Below are 23,424 nucleotides of genomic sequence, written 5' to 3'. Positions count from 1 at the left end.
GTCCATGCCCAAGAGATGTGCTTTTATTCTTTAAATGGGAATTGGACCTCAGTGATATTTTGTGTTATAATTATAAGAAATTATAAAGTTTTCAACATTGTACGCTAAGGCAAATTTATGATGCAATGAACCACAATGACTGTACAACCAATCACATTGAGGAAGATAGCAAATGTACGAGCTAATTGTGGAGCAAACATCCGGCTCGCAAGGAGGAAAAAAACAAATCTAAAATGGAAAATTCACCGACATCTTATTTTATAAAGGTCTGAAATGAAAAAAATGAGAATGATTATAATCGATTGAGAAGAACAGATTGTCTAGGGTAAATTGAGGGAACCTTTTTAAAAAAAATATGTTTAACATAAACCATCGTGGAAGTTTGCACGTGTCATATTAGACAAATAATCTTTGCAGTTCTGCACAATTCAAGCTGAAGAACAAGTTGTTTTGCATAAATCATATTTTATTCCTGCTCTTCGTCTCTCTTCTTTGGTTTCCCCCATTCATCGTGTGTGGAAGGCTTTTTTTTATGACATAATTATATTCCTTAACATCTCCACAGCCAAAAGCTCGTCAACTTCTGCCAAGCTTATGGCTCAAGTTCAATATAGGATGACAAAGGTCCTGTTGGGGGGGGGGGGCAGGAATGTCGTCTGTGCACTCTCCCCACAAGTAGGAATAGGCAGCCCATGGTGCCATCCTAAAAGGCCAACGGTTCGTCAAAATACACCTTAATACGTTTAACATTGACAGGAGAGTGCAAGTAGCCAAGGCATCTCACCTAACAGCATCTCCGCCGAAGGACACCCCGCTCATTATCATCTTGTCTGCGAAGTACTGCAGACTGTTTCAGACGAATTTGCTTTGCTTGGAATCTCAACCACATTTATCAGAGATTCCCACACGCCGTCGAAACCCCAAACAAGCTGAATATTTCCCCACACGCCATTTCTCACCTGGACAAAACAACTTGGTGAGCTATCTTGGCATTATACATCATTATATAATAGATATGTACAAATACACAATTGTCGGTTTTTATACATACAATCATTATATGTACATGGCTATATAGTAACACTGCATTAAAGCATGTGGGGAGGTATAGACAGTTTAAAATGCCAGTGTTAAATTCTACATTCAAGTTTTTTTTTTTAAGAACATTCCATAAAGCTATTTTCCTGATATAAATCTGCAGATTGTCACACAGCACTCAATTGGTATACATCTATATTTTGTGCATCGTTACTGGCATCAGTTGAACAAATAAATTCCTCATAATCAGCTGCTTTTACCACTTATTTGTATAAAATCGTTCCGTGCTAACGAAAACAGAATGGCTAGTCTTTCTTGAGTTTACTTTTGTGGTGCAATAACTCTCACGTCGTAAATTTCATGGTTTTTGCAACCAAGCGAAAACACTTAATTGTGCGGGTCACTGTTGGCGCGGCTTGGCCCGTGTGAATTGTAGCGCGCGCAGGCTTCAAATCCACACACGCAAAGATGGACCGAAAAATTTCCAAGTCCCCAAAAAGGTTTATCTTCCAAAAGTTGTGAGAATCGTCAAACTCAAGGGTGTTGACTCCCCAGATCCACAGAAAAATTTCTCAGATTATCGATTCTCTTCGACATGATTGCTGGCTGAATGAATTGGTGGACCCGAAGCGCTTCACTTCAACACTCCCTTTTGGACTGGGGCTATCAAACACAGTCTGGGTCTTAATGCTGGCATTGTCCTCATCTTCCTCTTCATCTTTGCACATCAAAGCCACTTCATTTTCATAACAAAAAGCTGTGGGGGTTGTATGTACATACTTGTTCTCAGCCAACAATCTGGCACTACATGTAGGTGTGGACACCTCATAGGTGCCATGGAAGTGTGAGTAGTCCACTTTGTAGTTATTCTTCTCCTCAAAGAGCACAGACTCAAAACGATGTCCCCAGAGAATCTCGCTGGACAGGTATGAGCTCCGTGCTTGCGTTGTCATAGCTGTGGCTTCAACCATTCCCTCGAGGATAACGACAATTTCGAACTTAGCCATGGCCAGGTCCTGCTTGCCAATGCAATACAATGGGCTCTCCTCGTCGATTTCATGGATGATTGTGACGGGAGATACTAGGAAAATGCGGTCGAGGCCTTTGTCAAAGCCTATGTTTATGTCTATCTGATCAAGTGGGAGGTATTCACCCTCGGGTGTCCAACGGGGCTTTATCAGCTGTGCACGGACATGCGCCTCCACAATTTGGCTTTTACGCAAGTTTCCCACACGCCACATTAGACACAGTTTTCTGTCACGCAGGGCAATGACAGCATTGTGGCTGAACAACAGTGTCTGTGCGCGTTTTTTGGGGCGTGCCATTTTTGCCATTATTGCACCGATTGTAAAGGAATCAATAATGCAGCTCACAATGGACTGCAGCACCACGAGGACGATGGCGGATGGACACTCTTCAGTGATATGGCGGGAACCATATCCGATCGTGGTCTGCGTTTCGATGGAGAAGAGGAAGGCGCCTAGGAATCCCGATACCTCCATAATGCATGGCCTTTTGGAGTCACTTGAATCTCCATTAACCACGGCGAGGAACCAATAAGCCAGACCGAATATTAACCAAGACAAAACAAAGGCTGTCGTGAAAAAGAACAGCATCCACCTCCATCGGATGTCCACGCAGGTTGTAAAGATGTCCGCAATGTAGCGCTGCGACTTATCGCTCATGTTGATGAAAGTCACATTACACTGCCCATTCTTTTTCACAAAGCGGTTATGAGAGCAAGGATGTGTGTTGATTTTGCCATTGCCATGACCACAGCCAACCTGCAACGTAGTCATTTTGAGGCCATCCTCTTCTGACATTACAATATTGTAACGGTTCAAATGGTGGTTTTTCATTGCCTTCATCAGAACACGTTGGCACAGGAGAGCTTGTTTTATGACCGGTATTCGAGCCGTTGTGTGTACGTGGACTGTCGGGTTCAAAGTTCAGGGGGCTGCTGAGTATATCCATGCAAAGCCTTCCGAAATACCATCAATCCTTCCGGTATTCTTATCTCTGTAAGAAAAAAAAAACAACAAAACAAGGACATAATGTAACACAAAACTAGAGGGATATGTTTACTTACAATAAAAGTGCAAACGGATTGGATTTGTCTAATAGTATTAACAGTTGTGCTTTTTATCTGGAGTGGGCACCAAAGTAAACAATGCAGATTCATCAGCAAATTCAAATGAAGGGGGAAATGAGAGTTTTGGGTCATTTATGCAAATAATGACAAGTAACAGACATAATGCACAGGCCTTGTAGAACAGCTGAAGAAACGGGAAGAAGAATTACAAACCTCGATAAACACCAGCAGAGAAGAGGACCATTAATGACAATGGAGGAAAGATTGTACAGAAGTGCAGTGAGGTTTTCCAAAAGTTGACTAAACATGGCAGCAGCTGCCACATTTGGAAAATAAAATTACGCCACGCTTGACATATCCCATTAACAACATGGTCAAAGGGCATGTCTAGGAGTTGGGAGGAAGCCTTTACGTCCGATTATGCAAAGCAGTTATATTTAACGTCTGACTTGGCCATGAAAAAAAGAATTGTTGTTCGTTTTTCATCAAAATAAATACAGTTTCATTTGTACACACATTTAGGCCCAAGGAGGAGAGAGGTGAAGGACAACAGGAAGGGAAGCAAACTGATAGTGAGCAGTGGGGAAACAAGGACACAGATCAAGCAAGCAAGGGAATAAACAAATAAAAACAATAGATAAAATAGAGAAATTAATCACAGCAACAAACTACAATAATTGAGAGGCAAAGGTTAATGTGTATAGGAAAATATCGTGCATAGAGATGACAGAGGACAATGCGATGGCAGGCTGGCCTAAAGGTATGCAATGTGATGGTAGTGAGCTGCGACTAAAGCATGAGTCACATTTGCTCTACGGCGAGGATACGGCGGCCGTACCCCCCCCCCCCCATGAATTGACAGAAACGTGCGGCGGCGCAGAGTTTCTGAGGTGGCTTCAGGGTGGCCCTACACCGTATGGCTATATTTTACAGGCCGTAGGGGTCTCCGTGGAATTAAAGCGCGGAGTTATAGCTTTTTTGCATTTCGAGGTTGGCCGTAGCAAGCCGGAGCCATGATGTAGATGTGTTCCACGTCGACCGTACGTAGGGCGTACGGTGGGCTTGCGTTATTCATGCGTTTTCCATAGGCTCTTATCAATGAAAAATGAATTTTGCCAACCCCCAAAAAATGACGGTGGCCGCACTATTTCCATGTTCGCCTTAGGGCCCCCCTGCGGTCGCCTTGCGGGCACCTTGAGGCTACCTTGCGTCTGCCTTGAAAATTCTATGGCCGCCGCAGGGACGCCCTAAGGTCACCGTGCGACATCAAATCAAAGACCGTACGGCACCCCCACATTTTCGGTGTCCACAATTTATAAATACACCATGCGGCTACCCTAAAGATAAAAACATATGTGACTGCTACATTGTGTGACCATGGAAATACTGCGGCCGCCATATAATTGCTAGTGGCCGTAGATTTTTTAGACCCTATGGCCGCCGAGCCAAATGTGACTGAAGCATAATTGAGACCCTGAAAGTAACAGTGGGATTGAACCGAGTCAGGAAGGTCGTTTCACAAGCTGGAGAAAAGAGGAATAAAAGAGTGGAGGTGGGTAGTAATCCTGGATTTTGGAAGGTTAACAAGGGAGGGTCGTTGAAAGAATGCTGATACATCCTGGATGAGCTGGCGAGGGGTAGACGGTTATAGGAGCAAAAGGGAGGAACACCAGAAGAGGTGTAGGAGAAAACGGAGCAAGACCGCAAACGTGTCGGTGATGAGAGAGCAGCCCACCTTTTGTGTTTGCTTGTTTATGAGAGACACCAATAATATTAATAATTATAAATGGTATTTTATTTTTACATTGATTTAAGGTTCATAATAATTGGTTCAGTTTTGGATTAGGCAAAAGCTTTGTTCCATTGCTGTCACTGGTGTGGGTTCCATTCTCACGACTGCTCAGTGGAAAGTTGGCGCACTCCTCCGGTGGAGTCTGTCCTGTTCAGGATTATCTTTTGACCAAGAAATAGTTGGCTTGTGATGAGCACTCCATCTTCCACCCCATTACCACCACTACCACCACCACAACTTTGCACTCGTATTATAGCTTACATAAATGAATTATATGCAGGCCAAAAATATTAGCAGACATTCATGTACTTTAACATGAATTACCAGGACATTAATAGACATTGAACAAACATGTATAGCATATGGGATTTGAATTTGCAATCCCAACCCCCCTCCCCTCCTCCCAATCACAAGACAGGGGTCCAGATTGGAATGCTATAAACAGGTAGGCCAATCCAATAAGGCTCAAACTTCATCGAAAATCCAGGTAAGGGCTGTGTCGGCCACGTTCAGCATTGTTACACAGAAGGCCATTTCATGCGCAAGTCTCCAAAAATAACATTCATAATTATCAGATGAGGTTGCAATTGCAAGCACTGATCATCGATTGGGCGATTGCAAGTGCATTTCTTCATTGGCTTTTCATTACTTCTACTTGTGACCATCTAAACACACAAAAAACAAAACAAAAAAACAATAAGCAATACCATCAGGATTTTAAGACCTGTACAACAGCATTCAATTGGGTCTTCAACAGATCTAAAGTTCCACAATTGCAACATACGTGCCAGCAGGGATGGAAGAAAGTCAAAAAAAGGTAAAAAAAAAAAAATAGATAATTTTACAATAGGAATTAAATATTACTAAAATTGTTTTTATTTATTTATTGTGAATTCAAATGCAACCACCGTGAAACAGTACGAGTTGAACGCATCGACCCGTTCAAATCTTGATCGACCAATTACTGTAACTTCAAAAATCCCTTCCAATCGGCAGAATTTCATGTCTGTTACAGGAATGATGCTCGGTGTTGTTTTTAACAGCCTGTGTGATATTTGTCATGCTATTTCGTCATTGTGTTCACGGCTATACTTAGCAGCAGTGCCTCGGTTCAAACGGCATACACTTAAGCTGCAAGGCTTTGTCTATAACTCGGCGTGATCATTTTAAGTTTACAGTACGTCAACATTAGTCAAACGCTTGATAAAATATACATTGGATGGAAGAGAGGAAGTATATCTACCTGTTCTGTCTTTGACAACCTCCTGGCTTTGTGCAAGGTCCCATCGATGTATGCTCATATCTAATATGTGAAACTTGTGAGATAAGCTTGCTATTTTCTTCATGTATTTCTTCTTCTTCCTCACTTACTTTTGTGTGGGGGTGAGGCCTAATGGTACCAAGCTGCTGCTGCCCCACCTTTTTGTACAACACTGTACTCCTCCACTGCCCTCTATCCCCAGCCAACTGTCTCTACTCTCTTGTCACCCTCATCTTACTTACATCCCCTCCTAACACAATCTTCCCATCTCAGCGCAGCTCCGGCCTCTCCCCTTTTCCTCCTATCTTGCTCCCTTAACCCACTAGCTTTCTTGGCCATTATCTCTTCCTCCATTTGACGAAAAGGTTAAACAATGACAAAATTTCCATATAGCTGAATTGGTCTTAACTCTCCAAGCTCCATGGTACCCTGTCTGCTGCTGTCTGTCCAACGTTGTAATATTTCACTGGATATTTTACCATTTCATGTTCACCACTGGGACATTGCTAATGGATTGATTTCTGTATGGTTCATGCAGTTTATGGAGTCCTGACGTTTATTTGCTGGAGTCGGCTGTTTCTCTTGCCTGTCCCATCACCTCTTACTCTACTTTTATCACTCGGTCAATTGCTGGGATTTGAACAACGGCCGGATCATGTTCTTGGATTGGCCATTCGTTCTCGCTCCATGAAAAGCCCTTCGGCACATGCGACACAGACTCCATATCAGCATGATAAATTATGTCAAAAGAGAAGCCTTCTGTGTGTTAGAGAGGCAACGACACTGCACTCTGTTCCGATTGCACTGAAGGACAGCATTAAGGTCATTTTTTTTTCCTCCCAAATCTGTTTTTCCATTCCATGTACAAGAGGAGTCGATAATCACAGGGCTGGTGTCCTTTTTAGCTCAGACGGGGTGTGGTGGGGAGGGAGGTGAGCTATCCAAGATCTCTTGGTGACACTTGTGCCCTCTTACCGGGTAGTCTTGATGAGCCTGTTTCGTGCTCCGATCTGAACCCACAATTCGTGATGCTGTTGAGGCATGATCAAGTTGATTTGTTCATCGTTTACATTTACTAATGACCATGTTATTGATTTACAAGTAAAGGAATAATAGACTGTCAATGCTTTTGTCAGTCTGTGAAGGCACACTATTCAAACAGTAGGTTTCATCAACTGTGACTCAGGAACAATGCCCAAAAATATGAACCTCACTTTGCTTCCCACAGTGATTAGCATATCCTTGTCAACCTTTAGTTGATAAAAGTTGTTGATTTAAAAATACACTGATGTCACATCATTTCTTTGTCATGCATGTGACACATGTCCACAAGATTATCCGTAAGCCTTATAGACTGGTCAACAAAAATAACATAAAGGACACTGCATACAATTGTTTCTCAATATACTTCCAACGATTGTCATTTTTGGTGGATATTATGATGCAGTTGTTGAGACTCCCAGAAGAACAGATAAACAATGTGAAACAGGTGTTGAGGCTCCAACTGTGAGAACACCGAGATGATTAATATTGACTCGGTGGTGTAATAGTTTGAGTGTCCGCTCCGAGACTGGGAGATTGCTGCTTCCAACCCGACTACAGGCAAGTCGTAACAGACTTTAAAAATGGTTGAAACTCAGTATTTAAACCAAAAGGGCACTCAGTGGAGCGCATACCACTGCGACGTAATGCCCGATCCACGAGACCATAATTGGACCCAATACATTTTTGAAACATCATGCTATACATCGTTTTTGGCCCTATCTCTCAAAGGTGAAGAATCACTTTAAAAATTAAATAATTCTCGTAACCAGATCCGGATTCGAATCTTCACCAAAATCGAATCAATTCATTGTCGGCACACACCCAACCTGTCCATGTCCAACAAGTTTCATCCGAATCCGTCCACAACTTTTTGAGATATCGTGTGATATATCATTTTTGGCCCTATCTCTCAATGGTGAAGAATCACTTTTAAAATTCTACTTGTCGGATCCAGATCTGGGTCTTCACAAAAATTTAATCAGTTCGTCCTTTGGACACACCCAACCTGCCCACCAAATTTCATCCACATCCGTCCCCAAGTTTTTGAGATAACCTGCACACAGGCAGACAGACAGACAAACAAACAAATAAGCAGTCATAGACTGGTACTTATGAAATCGTCAACGTGACCTCTGACCTTGTCTAATAAAAGCTGTCTGTAGAGAAGGTAGCGACGCAAACCAGAAGTTTCTACGATGATTCTGTACCAAACCATCAAAAATCGTACGTCGACCGAAGCAAAAATCTCCATTTCTCCACGCAATTATTTAATATTATTTTGTCAGTCACAAAACCATAATATTCGGCCATCCACCAACAATCTTTACATAATCCGATGGCTTAGCGAGTCAGGCATGCGACGATAACCGTTATTGGGATAAAAAAGGACTTTTAAAAACCATCTTTATCGAAAACACCGTCAGCGCGCACACGCAAAACCTTTACTTGATCAACGACGCGTCTGCTCGAGCGCGCTGCACCACATGACGAGCCGTGACGCGGCGAGTGAAATATTTTTTATACAATCTTAAAACGTCTCCAAAACATCCGATTTTTACCAGAATTTCGACAACCAAGTGTTAAGCGTCCTAAGCGATCGCAAAAACCGAAGACAAAATTAAAATTGAAGTTAAAACGAACTCGTAACGTCGACCGAAGCAAAAATACTCCATTTCTCCACATGAATTTATGGAATTATGTTTGACCTCACTGTGACCTTGACCTTTGACGGATTTTGACCAAAATCTAGTCAGCGCTAGCTATCACCCTCCTGAATCACGTGGTGTAATTTGACATTGGTAGCTTCTTCCGTTCTCGAGTTATTGTGCCTACAAACAAACACACAAACACAAAAACACAAACAAATAAACAGAGGACAGAAGTCATCAATATACTTACGAAATCTTTAGATTTCGTAAGTAACAAGCAGTCATAGACTGGTACTTACGAAATCGTCAACTTGACCCCTCACCTTGTCTAATAAAAGCTGTCTCAAGATAAGGTAGCGACGCAAACCAGAAGTTTATACGATGATTCTGTACCAAACCATCAAAAATCGAATGTTTGACCTCATTGTGACCTTGAGCTTTGACCGATTTTGACCAAAATATAATCAGCGCTAGCCATCACCCTCCTGAATCACCTGGTGTAATTTGACATTGGTAGCTTCTTCCGTTCTCGAGTTATCGTTTTTTGGATGTTTGACCTCACTGTGACCTTGACCTTTGACCGATTTTGACCAAAATCTAATCAGCACTAGCCATCACCCTCCTGAATCACGTGGTTTAAATTGATATTGGTAGCTTCTTTTGTTCTCGAGTTATCGTGCCTACAAACAAACGCACAAACACACAAACACACAAACAGAGGATGGAAGTCATCAATATACTTACGAAATCTTTAGATTTCGTAAGTAACAAGCAGTCATTGACTGGTACTTACGAAATCGTCAACTTGACCTCTGACCTTGTCTAATAAAAGCTGTCTCTAGAAAAGGTAGCGATGCAAACCAGAAGTTTCTACGATGATTTTGTACCAAACCATTAAAAATCGAATGTTTTGGATGTTTGACCTCACTCTGACCTTGAGCTTTGAACCGATTTTGACCAAAATCTAACCAGTGCTAGCCATCACCCTCCTGAATCACGTGGTGTAATTTGACATTGGTAGCTTCTTCCGTTCTCGAGTTATCATGCCTACAAACAAACACACAAACACACACACAAACAAACACACACAAACAGAGGACGGAAGTCATCAATATCTAAAGATTTTGTAAGTAATAAGAAGATGACGTCATGCAGAGCACGATACTTGCAAAATCCTTGAAAAAATTTGACCTCAAAAATAATTGGTCATTGAATTCATTGACCAAATATGTAAATCGGATGAAAATTGACAATTTTAGAAATATGGCCTATGTTGTGCTTTTGGCCAATGTTGACCTCAACAATAATTGGCAGGTTGAATTCAGTGACCTGAAATATAACTCCTCTTCAAATTTCAAGTCAATCAGATGAAAATTAAGGATTTCAGAAATTTCACCGAAGTTGTTGATCTTTGGCCTATGTTGACCTTTTGGTCCATGTTGACCTCAAAAGTCATTGGCTCGTTGGATTGAGTGACCTGAAAAATAAATCCTCTTCAAATTTCAAGTCAATCAGATGAAAATTGAGTATTTTAGAAATACCACCTTAATTGTTGATCTTGGGCCTAAGTTGACCTTCTAGTCTTTGTTGACCTCAATTAAAATTGGTGTTTGAATTCGGTGACATGAAATATAAGTCATCAAATTTGAAGTCAATCGGATGAAATTTGAGGATTTTAGAAATCTCAACAAAGTTGCAGACCTTTGGCCTATAGTGACCTTTTGAACTTTTGACCTCAAAAACAATAGGTGAAGTTTCGTGAAGATCGATTTGAAATTGTGACCTGTTGGTGACAAAACAGACAGCTAGACAATAGAACAAGCCGAAAGGCGACATGGGTGGTCGCTACATAATTGCGTACTAGTCATACAGTTTTTGACGGATCAGGCTGAAATTTTTTGACAAAGAGGTTGATTATAGTGCGCATAAAAGCGCAGATGCCGATTTTTGATTTTCGAAAAAAATATATATAAATTATTTTTCGGATTTTTGAAAAAAATTCAAAGTCCCGTTGCTCGGCAACGGTGGCGTCCATTGCAATGGTGCTCAAAAGCATACAACTAGATCCTGGTATGAACCTACCAGTCAAGTTTCATCCAAATCGGTTGACTCCTCTGGCCTCCAGAGCTGTCCATTACATCCATACAGACAGACGGAAAACCTGAGAATAACAGGAGTCTTGCGACCACCAAACAAAATCGACTAACCAATTTAATTGAAAAATCTTAGATTTTGCAAGTAACAAGAAAAATATGTCGTGCAGAGCATGATAGTTGCAGAATCCACCCCTTTCTCCAAACGTTGCAATGGATACATTAAATTGTCCATTTCATTAAGATTAAAATTGACAATCTTAATCAAAGCTCAGGTCAAACCGGATGAAAATTGATTATTTTTCAGATTCAAATTGATGATTTTAGAAGTTTGACGTTGAGTTGACCTTTGACCTTTTGACTTCAAAAATAGTTTCCAAATTCAGTGATGCACTATGCAATTCCTGCTTAATTCCCTGGCTAATCAGATGAAAAGTGACGATTTTTTTTCAGATGAAATTTGAGGATTTTAGAAGCTTCACCTTGAGTTGACCTTTGACCTTTTTACCTCAAGAATAGTTGCTTTCCCAATTCAGTGATGGACTATGCAAATCCTGTTCAACTTTGAAGATAATGGGATGTAAATTGATGATTTTTTTCAGTTGAAAATTGTTTATTCTAGAAGTTTGACCTTCAGTTGACCTTTGACCTTTTGACCTCAAAAAATAGTTGGTTTCCCAATTCAATGACGCAATATGCAAATCTTGTTCAAATTTCAAGTCAATCGGATGAAAAATGCCGATTTTAGAAATACGACCTCAGGATGACCTTTGATCTTTAACCTCAAAATCAATAGGCTTCTCAGTTGAGACTACCTGTACAACTTGGTCAAGTTTCGTGAAGATCGGTTTTAATTTGTGACTTTTAGGCGATTGACAGATAGATAGACAGACAGACAGACAGACAGACAGACAGACAGAATAACGAAATTGACTGACCAATATCCTTGAAAATTTTTATATTTTGCAAGTAATAAACAAACAGCGAGGGGTGAAAAGATAACCTCCTTCACCTTCAGTGGTGGAGGTAAAGAGGATCGAGTATGGACAAAACCATATGTTAGCAAAAGTAGCGCAGGCCATTATAATGGGCCTAATAGCCTCCTCCTACGTTGAAGTTCCTTGTCAGAGAACTCATACTATTACCTGTCATCAAAGGTGAATGAGGTTATGTTTTCACCCATCTCTGTCTGTCTGTCTGTGTGTGTGTGTGTGTGTGTGTGTGTGTGTGTGTGTGTGTGTGTGTGTGTGTGTGTGTGTGTGTGTGTGTGTGTGTGTGTGTGTGTGTGTGTGTGTGTGTGTCTGTGTGCAGGATATCTCAGAAAGTTGTGGATGAAATTTGGTGGGCATGTTGGGTGTGTGACAAGGACGAACTGATTAGATTTTCGTGAAGATCCAGATCCGGATCCGACTACCAGGATTTTTAAAGTGATTCTTCACCAATGAAAGATAGGGCCAAAACATATATACAACACGATATCTCAAAAAGTTGTTGACAGATTCGGATGAAACTTTGTGGACAATTTGGTTGTGTGAGCACGACGAATTGATTCAGTTTTGGTGAATATCTGAATCCGGATCTGGATACGAGAATTATTTCATTTTGAAAGTGATTCTTCACCATTTAGAGAAAGGGAAAAAAATACCGATAAATAGCATGATATTTCAAAAATGTATTGGGCCTAATATGTTTTCGTAGATGAGGCATTCCATGGCAGAGGCATGCTCTGTATCAAGTGTCCTTCTAGTTATTATTTTTATGACTATGAAATGGGTCAAAACGTTTTTTTTTTTTTTTCAAACAGAAAGTCAGGCAAAGGTGAAACAAGTCGACAATAATGCATTTATGCTCCAGAGCACAAGGAAAGAGGATGCGGATGAAATGGGAACAGGGTTTTATCGGACGTCATAAAGCTCAGAAGTAGAAATCGGAGAAAGCATGAGGCAGGAATGAGCAGCATGCTTGAATATTTGGAGAAAACAACAGGAGACAAAAAACACGACATAATATTGAGGCTCATGGAAGAACAGAGTGACAAAGAGTAATATGCCAAAACAAAACTGACAGTGCGGCCACACCCAGCAAGGGAATGAACGAACAGGAAAAAGAAGAGAGAGAGAGAGAGAGGAGGAAAAACAATCACATGCATGTAAGAGTGTATGGTCATGAGTAGGAATTGGGAATGACATGTGATAGCAGTGCATCAGCAGCTTGGAGCTCTGGAAGGAGGAGTGGGATAGCCTTAGGAATGCAGTTCCACAAATGGGAGACAGGAAGAACAAATGAGTTGAGGTTGGCAGTCAGCTTGGGTTGTTGGAGCTGTTGCACAGGCGTTACCGGAAGAACACTTGTGTCCTGGAGTTGCTGGGGAGGGTGGGAAGGCTGAGAGAGTAAAGGGAGAGAGGAGGCAAAGAGATAGAAAACAGAGGAACCCCTGACCTGTCTGTGATGTGAGAGCAACTGAGCTGTATGTTGATTCAGATTCGACAGAACTTTGAGAGAAAGATGCTGGAACAGCTTATAGGGGAGAGCAATAATCCATTGAGCTATGGGCAATGGACTAATATTCTGATTTATCAATAAATTAGTTGGAACGACAGAGAATTTCTAGTCTGTAGCTGGTTTGGAGGCCAGATTTGATATTTGGTCGACATAAGAGAAGTAATAGCTTCTTTTTTTTTGTATACCTTGGTCGAGGCTCGTATGAGAGCTAACACACAACTCACAGCAAGGAGGCATGAGACAAGAGGGGCGGGAGTGGAAGGGACAAAACAGTGGGGAACAGACACATTAGGTGAACTGTGGAAGGGAGAGGGATGGGGATGGGACGGGGAACATGGCGAAGAGAAGATGGACATTACAGGGATTTCAGGAAGGAAAGCAGGGGAATTTAAGGAAGTGGGCTTGGGTGGATTATCGGGGGGTAGAAAAGATCGAGGATTTGGATGGGGGAAGATAAGAGGTGGTGGTGAACAGCTGTTTTGAAAGCCTGGAGGGAAGAATGGGAAAGAATAGAGTGAGGAAGTTTATTCCAAAGGCGGGAAAAAAGAGGAATGAAAGAGTGAAGATGAGCAGTGATTCGTGATTTTGGTAGTTTTACCAGAAGGGGGTTGTTGGCGGACCTTGAGCACCCTGTGGAAATGTGGTGGGGACAAATCACAGAGAGAGCAGGGGGGGCAAGGCTGGAGAGGAGTCGGTAGAAGACAGAAAGACCACCGACCAACCTGCGGTGATCGAGTGAGAGGCCCAAAGACTGATCTGATCAAAGAATTGAACCTCTTCCAGTAGTTGATCAAGGAAGTTGGAAAGACAATACTTCTCGAGAGACTGGGTGAGAGAGTGAAATATCACTGCATTTATTGACCTGCTACATGTGTCAAACCACCATCTAATCTTTTGCAACTGCTGTGGGACAACAACTGCTGTGGGCCAGTCTTTGGCATAGAGTTCCCAACAGCAAAATGTGGGATCATCTGCAAAGAAGAAAATACGGTTTTCTAGGGGATCCGAAAAGTCATTTATGGAAATGGCAAGCACAACAGGGCCCAAAAATGCTGACTTGAGGCACATCAGGCTCGATTAGGAGAGGAGTTCAAAGGATACCCTTGAAAGCTACATGCTGATCACATGAACATAGTATGTTGGCAAACCATTAATGAAGTAGCCTAGGGTGCACGCAGAGCAAGATGACAGACAATGTTGATTGCGTGTTTGTCCAGTGGAACATCGCTGACCTCTTGTTTATCATTTAAGGCCCCCATCCATTGTTCAGAGAGGGAAGAATCAGCAAATGTAAACTAAAACTGAATATCAGAGTTCACACTTCGAGTGGAGGACGGACATGTGCTCAGGTACAATGATCGTTTCTATAACTTTGCTGATACATGGAAGTAAGGCAATCTGTTTCCTTACTTGTATGTGCGTGCAAGTGAGGTTTAATGACTTCCTGGCAGATGGAAGGCAACCTTAGATGAAGGAAAAGTTGAACAAAGCAGACAATGGAGAAGCAAAAAGCAGCAAAGAAGGATTTGAGAGCACAGGCATTGATACCATTTGGACTTGTCACTGATGGTGGATCAGAACTTCCTCTTCCTTTGTGGGTGAAAAACAAATCAAAATGTCAAGGTTGCTCAGGGTCACCTTCCATGTAGCAATTGCTTTGCAAACAAGACTTTGTGCACCACAACTTAGAGGATGGATATGATAGTGATGTACAAATTGACAAACCTATGCGGTGACAGAGAATAGGTTTTTGTGAAAGCACTCCCATGCAGAGTGAATATGAGACAGTCATTTAAAGATCAGTCTTTTCGAGAAAGGGTATATATTGCAATCGCTGCCAGTCGGCCGGAGTGATCCTTCAAATCCTGCGGCACCGAGGCCGCTCTCCAACGACAGCAAGGGAGATTGACTTTGACTATGAACATGTTCAGAGGACTCAAGTAGAATAGAGGAACAGGAGTAGTTGGCAGAAATAATAATCATTACCGGGTCCAGGAGGGAGGACATACTATAATCAGAGATTGAAAGTTCGGAGGTTCAAATGTGTCAGATCTATAGACTTACAAATGGCTTTAATGGTAATGCAGGAGGAAGGACGTGCAATAATCATAGCTGGTTGTTCTTGAGTCAACTCGCATCGTGGTAATTGAAATTACCATTGAGGCGGAAGAGATATGTGGGATCCCTAACCCTAACCCTAACCCCCGCCCTCCAACCCAGTGCTGTGTTCATCCTTCCCATCCCAGTACACTACACCCATAATGCTGACAAAATGGCAGATAAATGTGTTGGAGGTCAATGATATCATGGGATTTATCCCCCTTCAAAAGTTTCTCCCACACAGAGTGAAAATTGATAAAATGCAATGTATTATTTGTTTACACGATTTACTTGTATGTCAGATGCCCTTCCATATCCAAAGAAGGCTGTGCACGTGAACCACGAGAACCACTCGGTCAATTTGTTTACACTACTGAAGCCACTGCTCAGACAGCAACCACACTCGAAGATAGCAAGCAGCGTAACTTGGTGTCAAGGAACACACACATTATAATGCCTCCTACATGCGAAACATGAGGGGTGACAGTTTATAACTGGGTGGAGATTCAAACGCAGGCTGGACTTTGTCATTGTCATTGTCATTGTCATTAAAAGTCATTGTCCCATACAAAGGATTCAGAACATGACCTTGCACATGCTGCAAGCTTAAGGGGTGTGTTACAATGGATGCAGAGGTCCGTTTGGGGCTGTGTTGATTTGCAGGAGAAGAGAATAAATTTGATAAATCATAGACATTTGATCATGCGTCACATGACCGGATTTATTGGACTAAATAATAAATAAATGAGAGAATAATTGATGGTTTTAGATCTGTCGGGAAACTGAACAAAAGCAAACAGTACTCCACCGGCACCAGGGCTATACCGATTGATAAATTTCAGTAAAAGTTACCTTGTGATAAAACCTTCCTATCAAATGTTCTTACTTGTGTCCCAGCTGTGGCGAAGTGAGTTTTTGATGACCACATGACAAGCAAGCAGGCAAACTCAAGGTCCACCCACCCAACTGTATTCGATCTTCACACAATTTATATGATCACCCTGGTTGAACAGAGGAGACAACTTAATTATAGAAGGAAAAAAAAAAAGGAACCCATTGTTCAATTGACTCCTCAGCTGAGCGCAATGTCGCCATAGCAATTATCATTTTTTTAATGAGACATTTCCTTGCAGTCGCACCACAAGTCGAATGGATGCTCGAGTGGACGGGCGGACTTTCTCTGCCTCTCATTCGTTTATCTCGTACCTTCCTGTGGTTCAATGATGCATTGAGGTCTTTCATTGTGTCAGGATGTCTGCATTTACAAAGCATCATGACACAAACTCATCCTTCAAACCTTTTGAGATCATCGAGAACTTGACTTCGGGTTCTGGGTTTGCAGCAACGGCAGGTTCTCTCAGGAGTCTCTGCCGACTTTCTAAAAGTTAAGTTTCCGGTCATTATTTGTCCCGTTTTAACTGTTTATTTTCTCATCTACATGTTAAGGCCCGGTCACACCTTGACGTTTTAGCCAGCGATGGCAACGTATTAAAATGTATGTAAAACGCTGGCTTACGTTGAACTTTTGATGTTTTTTTTTAAAGATTCGGACGTATTCATAGCGACTTGCTCTTATGTATAACGCATTGGTAATGGACACAGAACGTTTCGTTGTGTTATAGATAACTTATACCAACGAATGCTGAACCTGTTGTCGGCCTACACAACCTATGCCCAACGATAGTCTAACTCAGGCATAGCGCGTTGCACGCATCGCCGACGATGTCGTGACGTAGCCTATTAAAAGGCTGACGCACAACGATTCAAATCATAACTGCCGTAGAAATGGAAGGGTCAAAATCGCGGTCACACCTTGGCGATCTTGCCAGCGTATGCCGACGTAACAAAAAGTGTGTCTAAAACGTTGGGGCACGTCGAATACGGTATGGGTAAGTTTGGTATGTGCGAGTAGAACGCTAAATACGCTATCAAAAGTCGTAGTAAGTAGAGTACGTCAAGAAATTTTGAACATGTTCAAAATTTTACGACGTACTCGGCGTATGACACACGTTCGCATGCGATGAGGATAAGTTTTACACACGATATGTGGACGCTTACACACGTCCACAAAGGCTACTTATAAGCTACTCATAAGTCGAAACACGTCGCGGTAATGTCTTTTTTACGCGAAACTTATTTCTAACTTATGTTTGACGTGCTTTGAACCAATTCTTTACGTAGCCCCAACACACATCGACGTATGTAGACGTATTCCAATGACGTCTTCCGGTCGACAAAAAAAATAAATGAACGTGTTTCTAGGTTACAACTGCCATATAAAGACGTGTTCCCAGCGGTTTTGGGAATTGGTATATAAAAATGGTGTTCATAAAAGGGGAACCCAACAGTGTTTTCGAGTCCTTTTTGAGTCGATGTCCATGTCAGCAGTAACAGTATCAGTATCAGTATTACTATTAGTATTAGTATTAGTAGTAGTTTGTTCATGTTGGCAGTAGTAGGTGGGTGTGAGGGGGAGGGTGTGGGTTATGATGGATCGTCCTTGCGTCCGCGTGTCCACGGGTAGGTTCATAGGCTGCCACTCAACGATTTAAATGGCTGCATCTCCACTATTGAAAGTAGACGCTTGCGCTCAACAATTGGATTTTTTTTACACTCAACGACTTTTAAACGGTACCACTCAGCTAGTTTCATTGTTTACAATGAACGATTTAAATTGCTGTCACTCGCCTTTGTTTTTTGACGCTGGGGTTTGGAAATTTGAAACGTTTCTTCTGAACATGTTAAAACGCTCAAACTCGACTATTTTAAATAGACGCTGCCGATGGACAATTGGAATCATAGCCAAGCTAGACATCGAAGTGTGAACATCCTCGTCATGCCGAAGAAAAGTTTGAAGAATGCTGCAAATAAGTGTCCTGGCCGTGGCCGTGGACGCTGACGCAAGGACGATCCATTATACCGACGTCTTTCAGCCTATGAGTAACTCAAAAGTAACGTCTGTCGACGTGTGGCAACGATCGCGTAACGTGCCAACAACACGTTAATCATAGGTAGGAAATAAGTTTCGGGTACTCTAAACACTACCTCGGCGTGTCTCAACTTATGATTAACTTACAAGTAGCATGTGTTGACGTCTGTCAACGATCGCAGACCGTGCCTACAACTTGTGGCCAGCGTAGCGGAACGTGTGAGTCATACGCCGGCATACGTCGTGAAATTTCAAGCATGAAAAAATTTGAGGACAACCGAAAAGTACAACGTTTAAAGCCAACGTACAACGACGTATGGCAACGTACTACGGCGTATGCCAGCATGCTCTCAATGTTATCAAAACTTACCCATAACGTATTCAACGTGTGCCAGCGTTTTAGAAAAAAAATTCAAAAATCGGCATACGTTGGCTAAAACGTCAAGGTGTGACCGGGCCTTTACTGTGTGTTCCTAGTTTGGTTTTGTTTCAAAAATCGTGCTATTTTGTGAGTTTTCGTCGAGCTTGTCTTACTGGGTTCCTTGAGGCCGACCCATCCTTCCCCTCTTGGTGTATGATCGTTTTTATTTGTATTCTCTCCCGATTACCTTCAATTCCTATTTACCCCACTTTCCCAACGCCCCCTCCCCCCATCCCTCCCAACAAACACTCTGTTTCTAGTCTTAAATTTAAAAGAAAAAAACAAACAAAAAATCCCTTTCTCCCTGCACACCCATGAGTCCCAATCCTTCTTTTTCTTCTTCTTGCTCCTTTTGCCGACACACCATCTTTGTTCTACCTGAGCTGAACCACTCTCACCATTACCTTCACGATATTGTCCGACAACCTTCCATTCCCAAATCTTACCGAATCTTCAAAAATCCATCAAAAAATAATAATTTTGCTTGTATCCTTTCTATCTATACACCACCTGTAACCACGTGTCTCTCTACCCTCTTCCTGATACTTTTCATCGATCCACCAACTTCACTCTGCATTTACCGGTCCAAATTCACCATACACCCCCACAATTTTACTTCAACCTTCCCTTTTCCAAATCTTATGCCATCCATATTTAAAATAAATAAATTCACTTTTGACGAAACAACTCCCATAGCCACGTGATTCTCCCATAACCACGCGATATCATTCCACCCTCTGCCTATACCGATCCAAGTTCACCATTCACATCACAATTTTTTCTACAACCTTCCCATCACCTAATCGGATGAAAACTCTCTCAAAAAATGATAATAATAAAAACGATCCTTATAATGCTTAATCTTCCTCTTTCACACGTGTGGTTCTCATTACTGTATCACAATTCACTTCTCTTTTTCGACTTCAACAGACTGCTCTCAATTCGACCTTTCCCACCTCATTCCTTGCCCCAAACATCCAACTGTTACAGCGTTTCTTCTCTCCATTCTCTTGATTCGCCTTTACAGCTTTACAGCATCCATCAAGAAATGTCCTTAATCGCATTTCTGACCTAAAATAAAATAAAAAAAACCCGTTTGCGATGAATGTTTGCTTTCCATCAACCATTCTTTTTTTTTCCAACTCACTCCTCTCACCCCTCACTCGCAAAGCAACCATCACACTCTTCTCCCCACAAACTTCCCTCTCACCTTTCTCAAAAACTCCCAACTCACCTTTCTCCCTCAACTCTCCCCAGTCACCCCTCAACTCTCCCCACTCACCCTCCCATCCACAAAGCTGCCTCCTTCCACTGCCCTCTCACTTCCATCTCATCACTCCACCTCCTCAAATACTCAACTGCCTTCTGCTCCCTCTCTTTCCCTCCCTCTCCCCCAGCACCAAAGAGCCTTTTCTCCTCCTCATCCGGCCCCCTCCCATAGCTATTCTGCAATCCCCCACACTCTTTCAACAACTCTCCTTACCTCCCCCCCCACCCCCCTCCTCTCTTGTCCTACCCTCTAACTCCCCTCCCATCCCCTGGCACCCAAAGTCTTCTCCCCTCCCTCTTCATTAACAGGGTGGACCTTAAATATTTGGGGCTTCGTTCAAACCTTTCAGATCTTTCCATGCAGGTTTCCACTGACAAACCAGACATAATCTGCCAAACAGAAACTTTCCTCCCTCAAGACGTCTCTGACTCCCATGTATCTCTCCCTGGTTACTCCCTCCTCCGGTTTGACAGACCTGAACCTCGTCCTGGTGGAGGAGTTGCTCTCTTCATCAAAGACTCTATTCCTCACTCTCCAAGCACTGCCCTCACTCCCCCACACCCCCAGGAATATCTCTGGCTACGGCTTCCCCTCCACTCCCACCTCATGTTTATATGTGTACTGCACCGTCCACCTAACAGTGATGACTCCATCTACACCTCACTATCCGAAAACATGGACCATCTTCTATCTTCTCATCCGAACTCTCTCTTCTTCATATGTGGTGACTTCAATTGTCATCATGCCAGTTGGCTAGGTGTGGGTACCTCTCTCACCTGCCATGGCACCTCAGCAAAAGCTTTCTGAGACTCATTGGGAATGACTCATTCAGTCAATTTTCTGACCCAGATCTCAACCAATGGTACTCTATCTATTCTGGATCTGATTTTGGCAAATTCCCCTGAAAATATCTGCTGTTCTTCCTCCGCTACAATCGGTTCTTCTGAACATGTCCTTGTCAAAGTGGACATCTCTCTGGCTGTTATCAGAGAACCACCTCACCACCGTCGAGTCTGGCATTTCACTCAAGCTGACTGGCAGGGTCTCCAAGCAGCCATTAAACTTATAGACTGGTCTCCCATCACTACTTTCTCCAACATCAACTCATCCTGGGAATTCTTTCAAAGAAACTTACTCTCCCTCACACACATTTATCCCCTCTCGTCTTCAGTTGTCCTACCCTTCCTCCCGCCCTTGGTTCACTGAAGCTTGTGGCGAGACAGTTGTCCTGAAACAACTTGCCTTTTCCTCATGGAAAGCAAACCCAACTGAGGGTAATCTCAGTTCCTTCCATAAAGCTCGGAACAAATGTGTATCTACCCTCAGGAGATCCAGAAAACAACATCTTTCTCATCTCAAGTCTGAACTCTCAAACCTCTCTCCCTCCTCAAAATCCTGGTGGCGTCTAATCAAATCTGTTTCTGGTGTATGTTCCCCCTCCATCCCCTCCCTTACCTTTGGCCGCACTGCTGATACCACAACTGAAAAGGCTGAATGCCTAAACTCGGTGTTCACATTGAAAGCTTGTGTCCAAAACCCATTGCTTTCTGTACCCACCTTACCCAGTTGCACCCAACTGTCCCTGGACTCTGTGTCCTTTTCTTCTGACAAAATGGAGAGCTTGCTGTCAAACCTCAACTCAGATTCTGCAACCGGTCTAGACGGCATCAGCCCACGTGTCCTAAAAACCTGCTCCTCTGCTCTTGCTCACCCTCTCTCTGTTCTATTCACCCTCTCATTTATTGAAGGTCATCTGCCATCTGCTTGGAAATCTGCAAACATCACCACCCTGCATAAAAAAGGAGCAAAAACAGATCCCTGCAACTACAGACCAATCAACCTTCTCCCAATCATCAGAAAGGTTGAGGAATCCATCATCGCTTCAGACATTAAATCCTTCCTCTTCTCCAATGGCTTGATTTCCGATCATCAATTTAGTTTCAGACCAGGTCACTTTACCCTGGATATGTTGCTTCTGCTCTCCAAACAATGGATGGAGGTTCTCATTGCCAAACATGAAATCAGAGCCATATCCCTTGACACATCATGTGCTTTTGAAACGGTCTGGCACCCTGCCCTACTCACCAAACTCTCTTCCCATGGTATCAAAGGCCATCTCCAATCATGGCTCACAGACTTCCTCTCCTGTCACAGCCAACGTGTGGCCCTAAGTGGAGTTCTTTCATCAGCTCTTCCTGTCCATGCTGGAGTTCCTCAAGGCAGCAATCTGGGCCCTGTTCTTTTTCTGGTTTTCACTAATGATCAGTCCAACTCTATGGAAAATCCTCCTTTTCCCTTTGCTCATGAGTCCAACCTCTGCCAGACCATCTGTCATCCCTCAGACTGGCAAGCAGCAGCTTCTTCGCTATCTGCAGATCTGCGTAAAATCACAAACTGGTGCAACACGTGGAACATGTTTTTCAATCCGGACAAATCTCACACTCTCACGATATATCTCTGAAACGACCATTAGGAAAACCCACCATCTGCATTCTCAACAATCCTCTGGAAGAAGTCCTTTCATTAAAGCTTCTGGGTCTCACTATCTGCCATGACCTTTCCTGGGAAAGTCACATTTCCAAACTTGCCTCCAAAGCCAGTCGCCGACTGGGAATTCTCTGTCGTGCAAAGTCCTTCCTTGGCCCACCTGAGCTCCTGACCACATACAAAGCTTGCGTCTGCAGCCTGATGCAGTACTGCTCTCCCCTTTGGGCTGGTGCTCCTGCCTCTCACCTTTCTCGGCTTCACACTGTGGAAACCAAGGCATTTTGGATCATTGGTGTCTCCAGCTATGAGGGTGAGTGTTTAGGTCTCTCACCCTTTCTCCACAGGCAGGTCGGTGGTCTTTCTGTCTTCTACCGTCTCCTCTATGATCTCACCCCCCCCCCCCCCGCTCTGTCTGCAATTTGTCTCGACCATATTTCCGCAAGGTGCTCAAGGTCCACCAACAACCCCCTTCTGGTAAAACTACCAAAAATCACGAATCACTGCTCACCTTTACTCTTTCATTCCTCTCTTTCTCTGCCTTTTGAATAAACTTCCTCACTCTGTTCAATCCCATTCTTCCCTCCAGGCTTTCAAAACAGTTGTTCACCACCACCTCTTATCGTCCCCCATCCAAATCCTCAATCTTTTCTACCCCCGTTCATCCACCCCAAGCCCACCTCCTTCAAATTCCCTGCTTTCCCTCCTGAAAGTCCCGGTAATGTCCATCTTGTATATCCCGTGTTCCC

The 23,424-nt window shown here is 42.8% G+C and overlaps 1 protein-coding gene across 10 annotated transcripts in view; it reads right to left on the bottom strand.

Moving 5' to 3' along the window:
* Positions 1-445: 445 nt before the first annotated feature.
* The window catches only part of LOC147034455 (ATP-sensitive inward rectifier potassium channel 12-like), a 39,512-nt gene continuing 16,533 nt past the window's right edge, over positions 446-23,424 (bottom strand). For 6 of the 10 annotated variants that reach the window (XM_085883659.1, XM_085883661.1, XM_085883651.1 and 3 more), the window contains one exon: positions 446-3,057. In XM_085883659.1, coding sequence (XP_085739785.1) covers positions 1,611-2,906 — 1,296 coding nt within the window. In that variant the 5' untranslated portion in view covers positions 2,907-3,057 and the 3' untranslated portion in view covers positions 446-1,610. Of the gene's footprint in view, positions 3,058-4,903; positions 5,588-16,457; positions 16,573-23,424 lie in introns of those variants that run through there. The other 4 variants (XM_085883662.1, XM_085883663.1, XR_015058800.1 and 1 more) reach the window with 3 other exon arrangements.

This window comes from Eptatretus burgeri, chromosome 1, assembly GCF_056783735.1.
Source record: "Eptatretus burgeri isolate ZD-2024b chromosome 1, Ebu_testis_v1, whole genome shotgun sequence".
In the NCBI taxonomy this organism is placed as follows: domain Eukaryota; kingdom Metazoa; phylum Chordata; class Myxini; order Myxiniformes; family Myxinidae; genus Eptatretus; species Eptatretus burgeri.
Note: the sequence above shows the minus strand (reverse complement) of the source record. Positions and strands in the feature narration are given on the sequence as shown.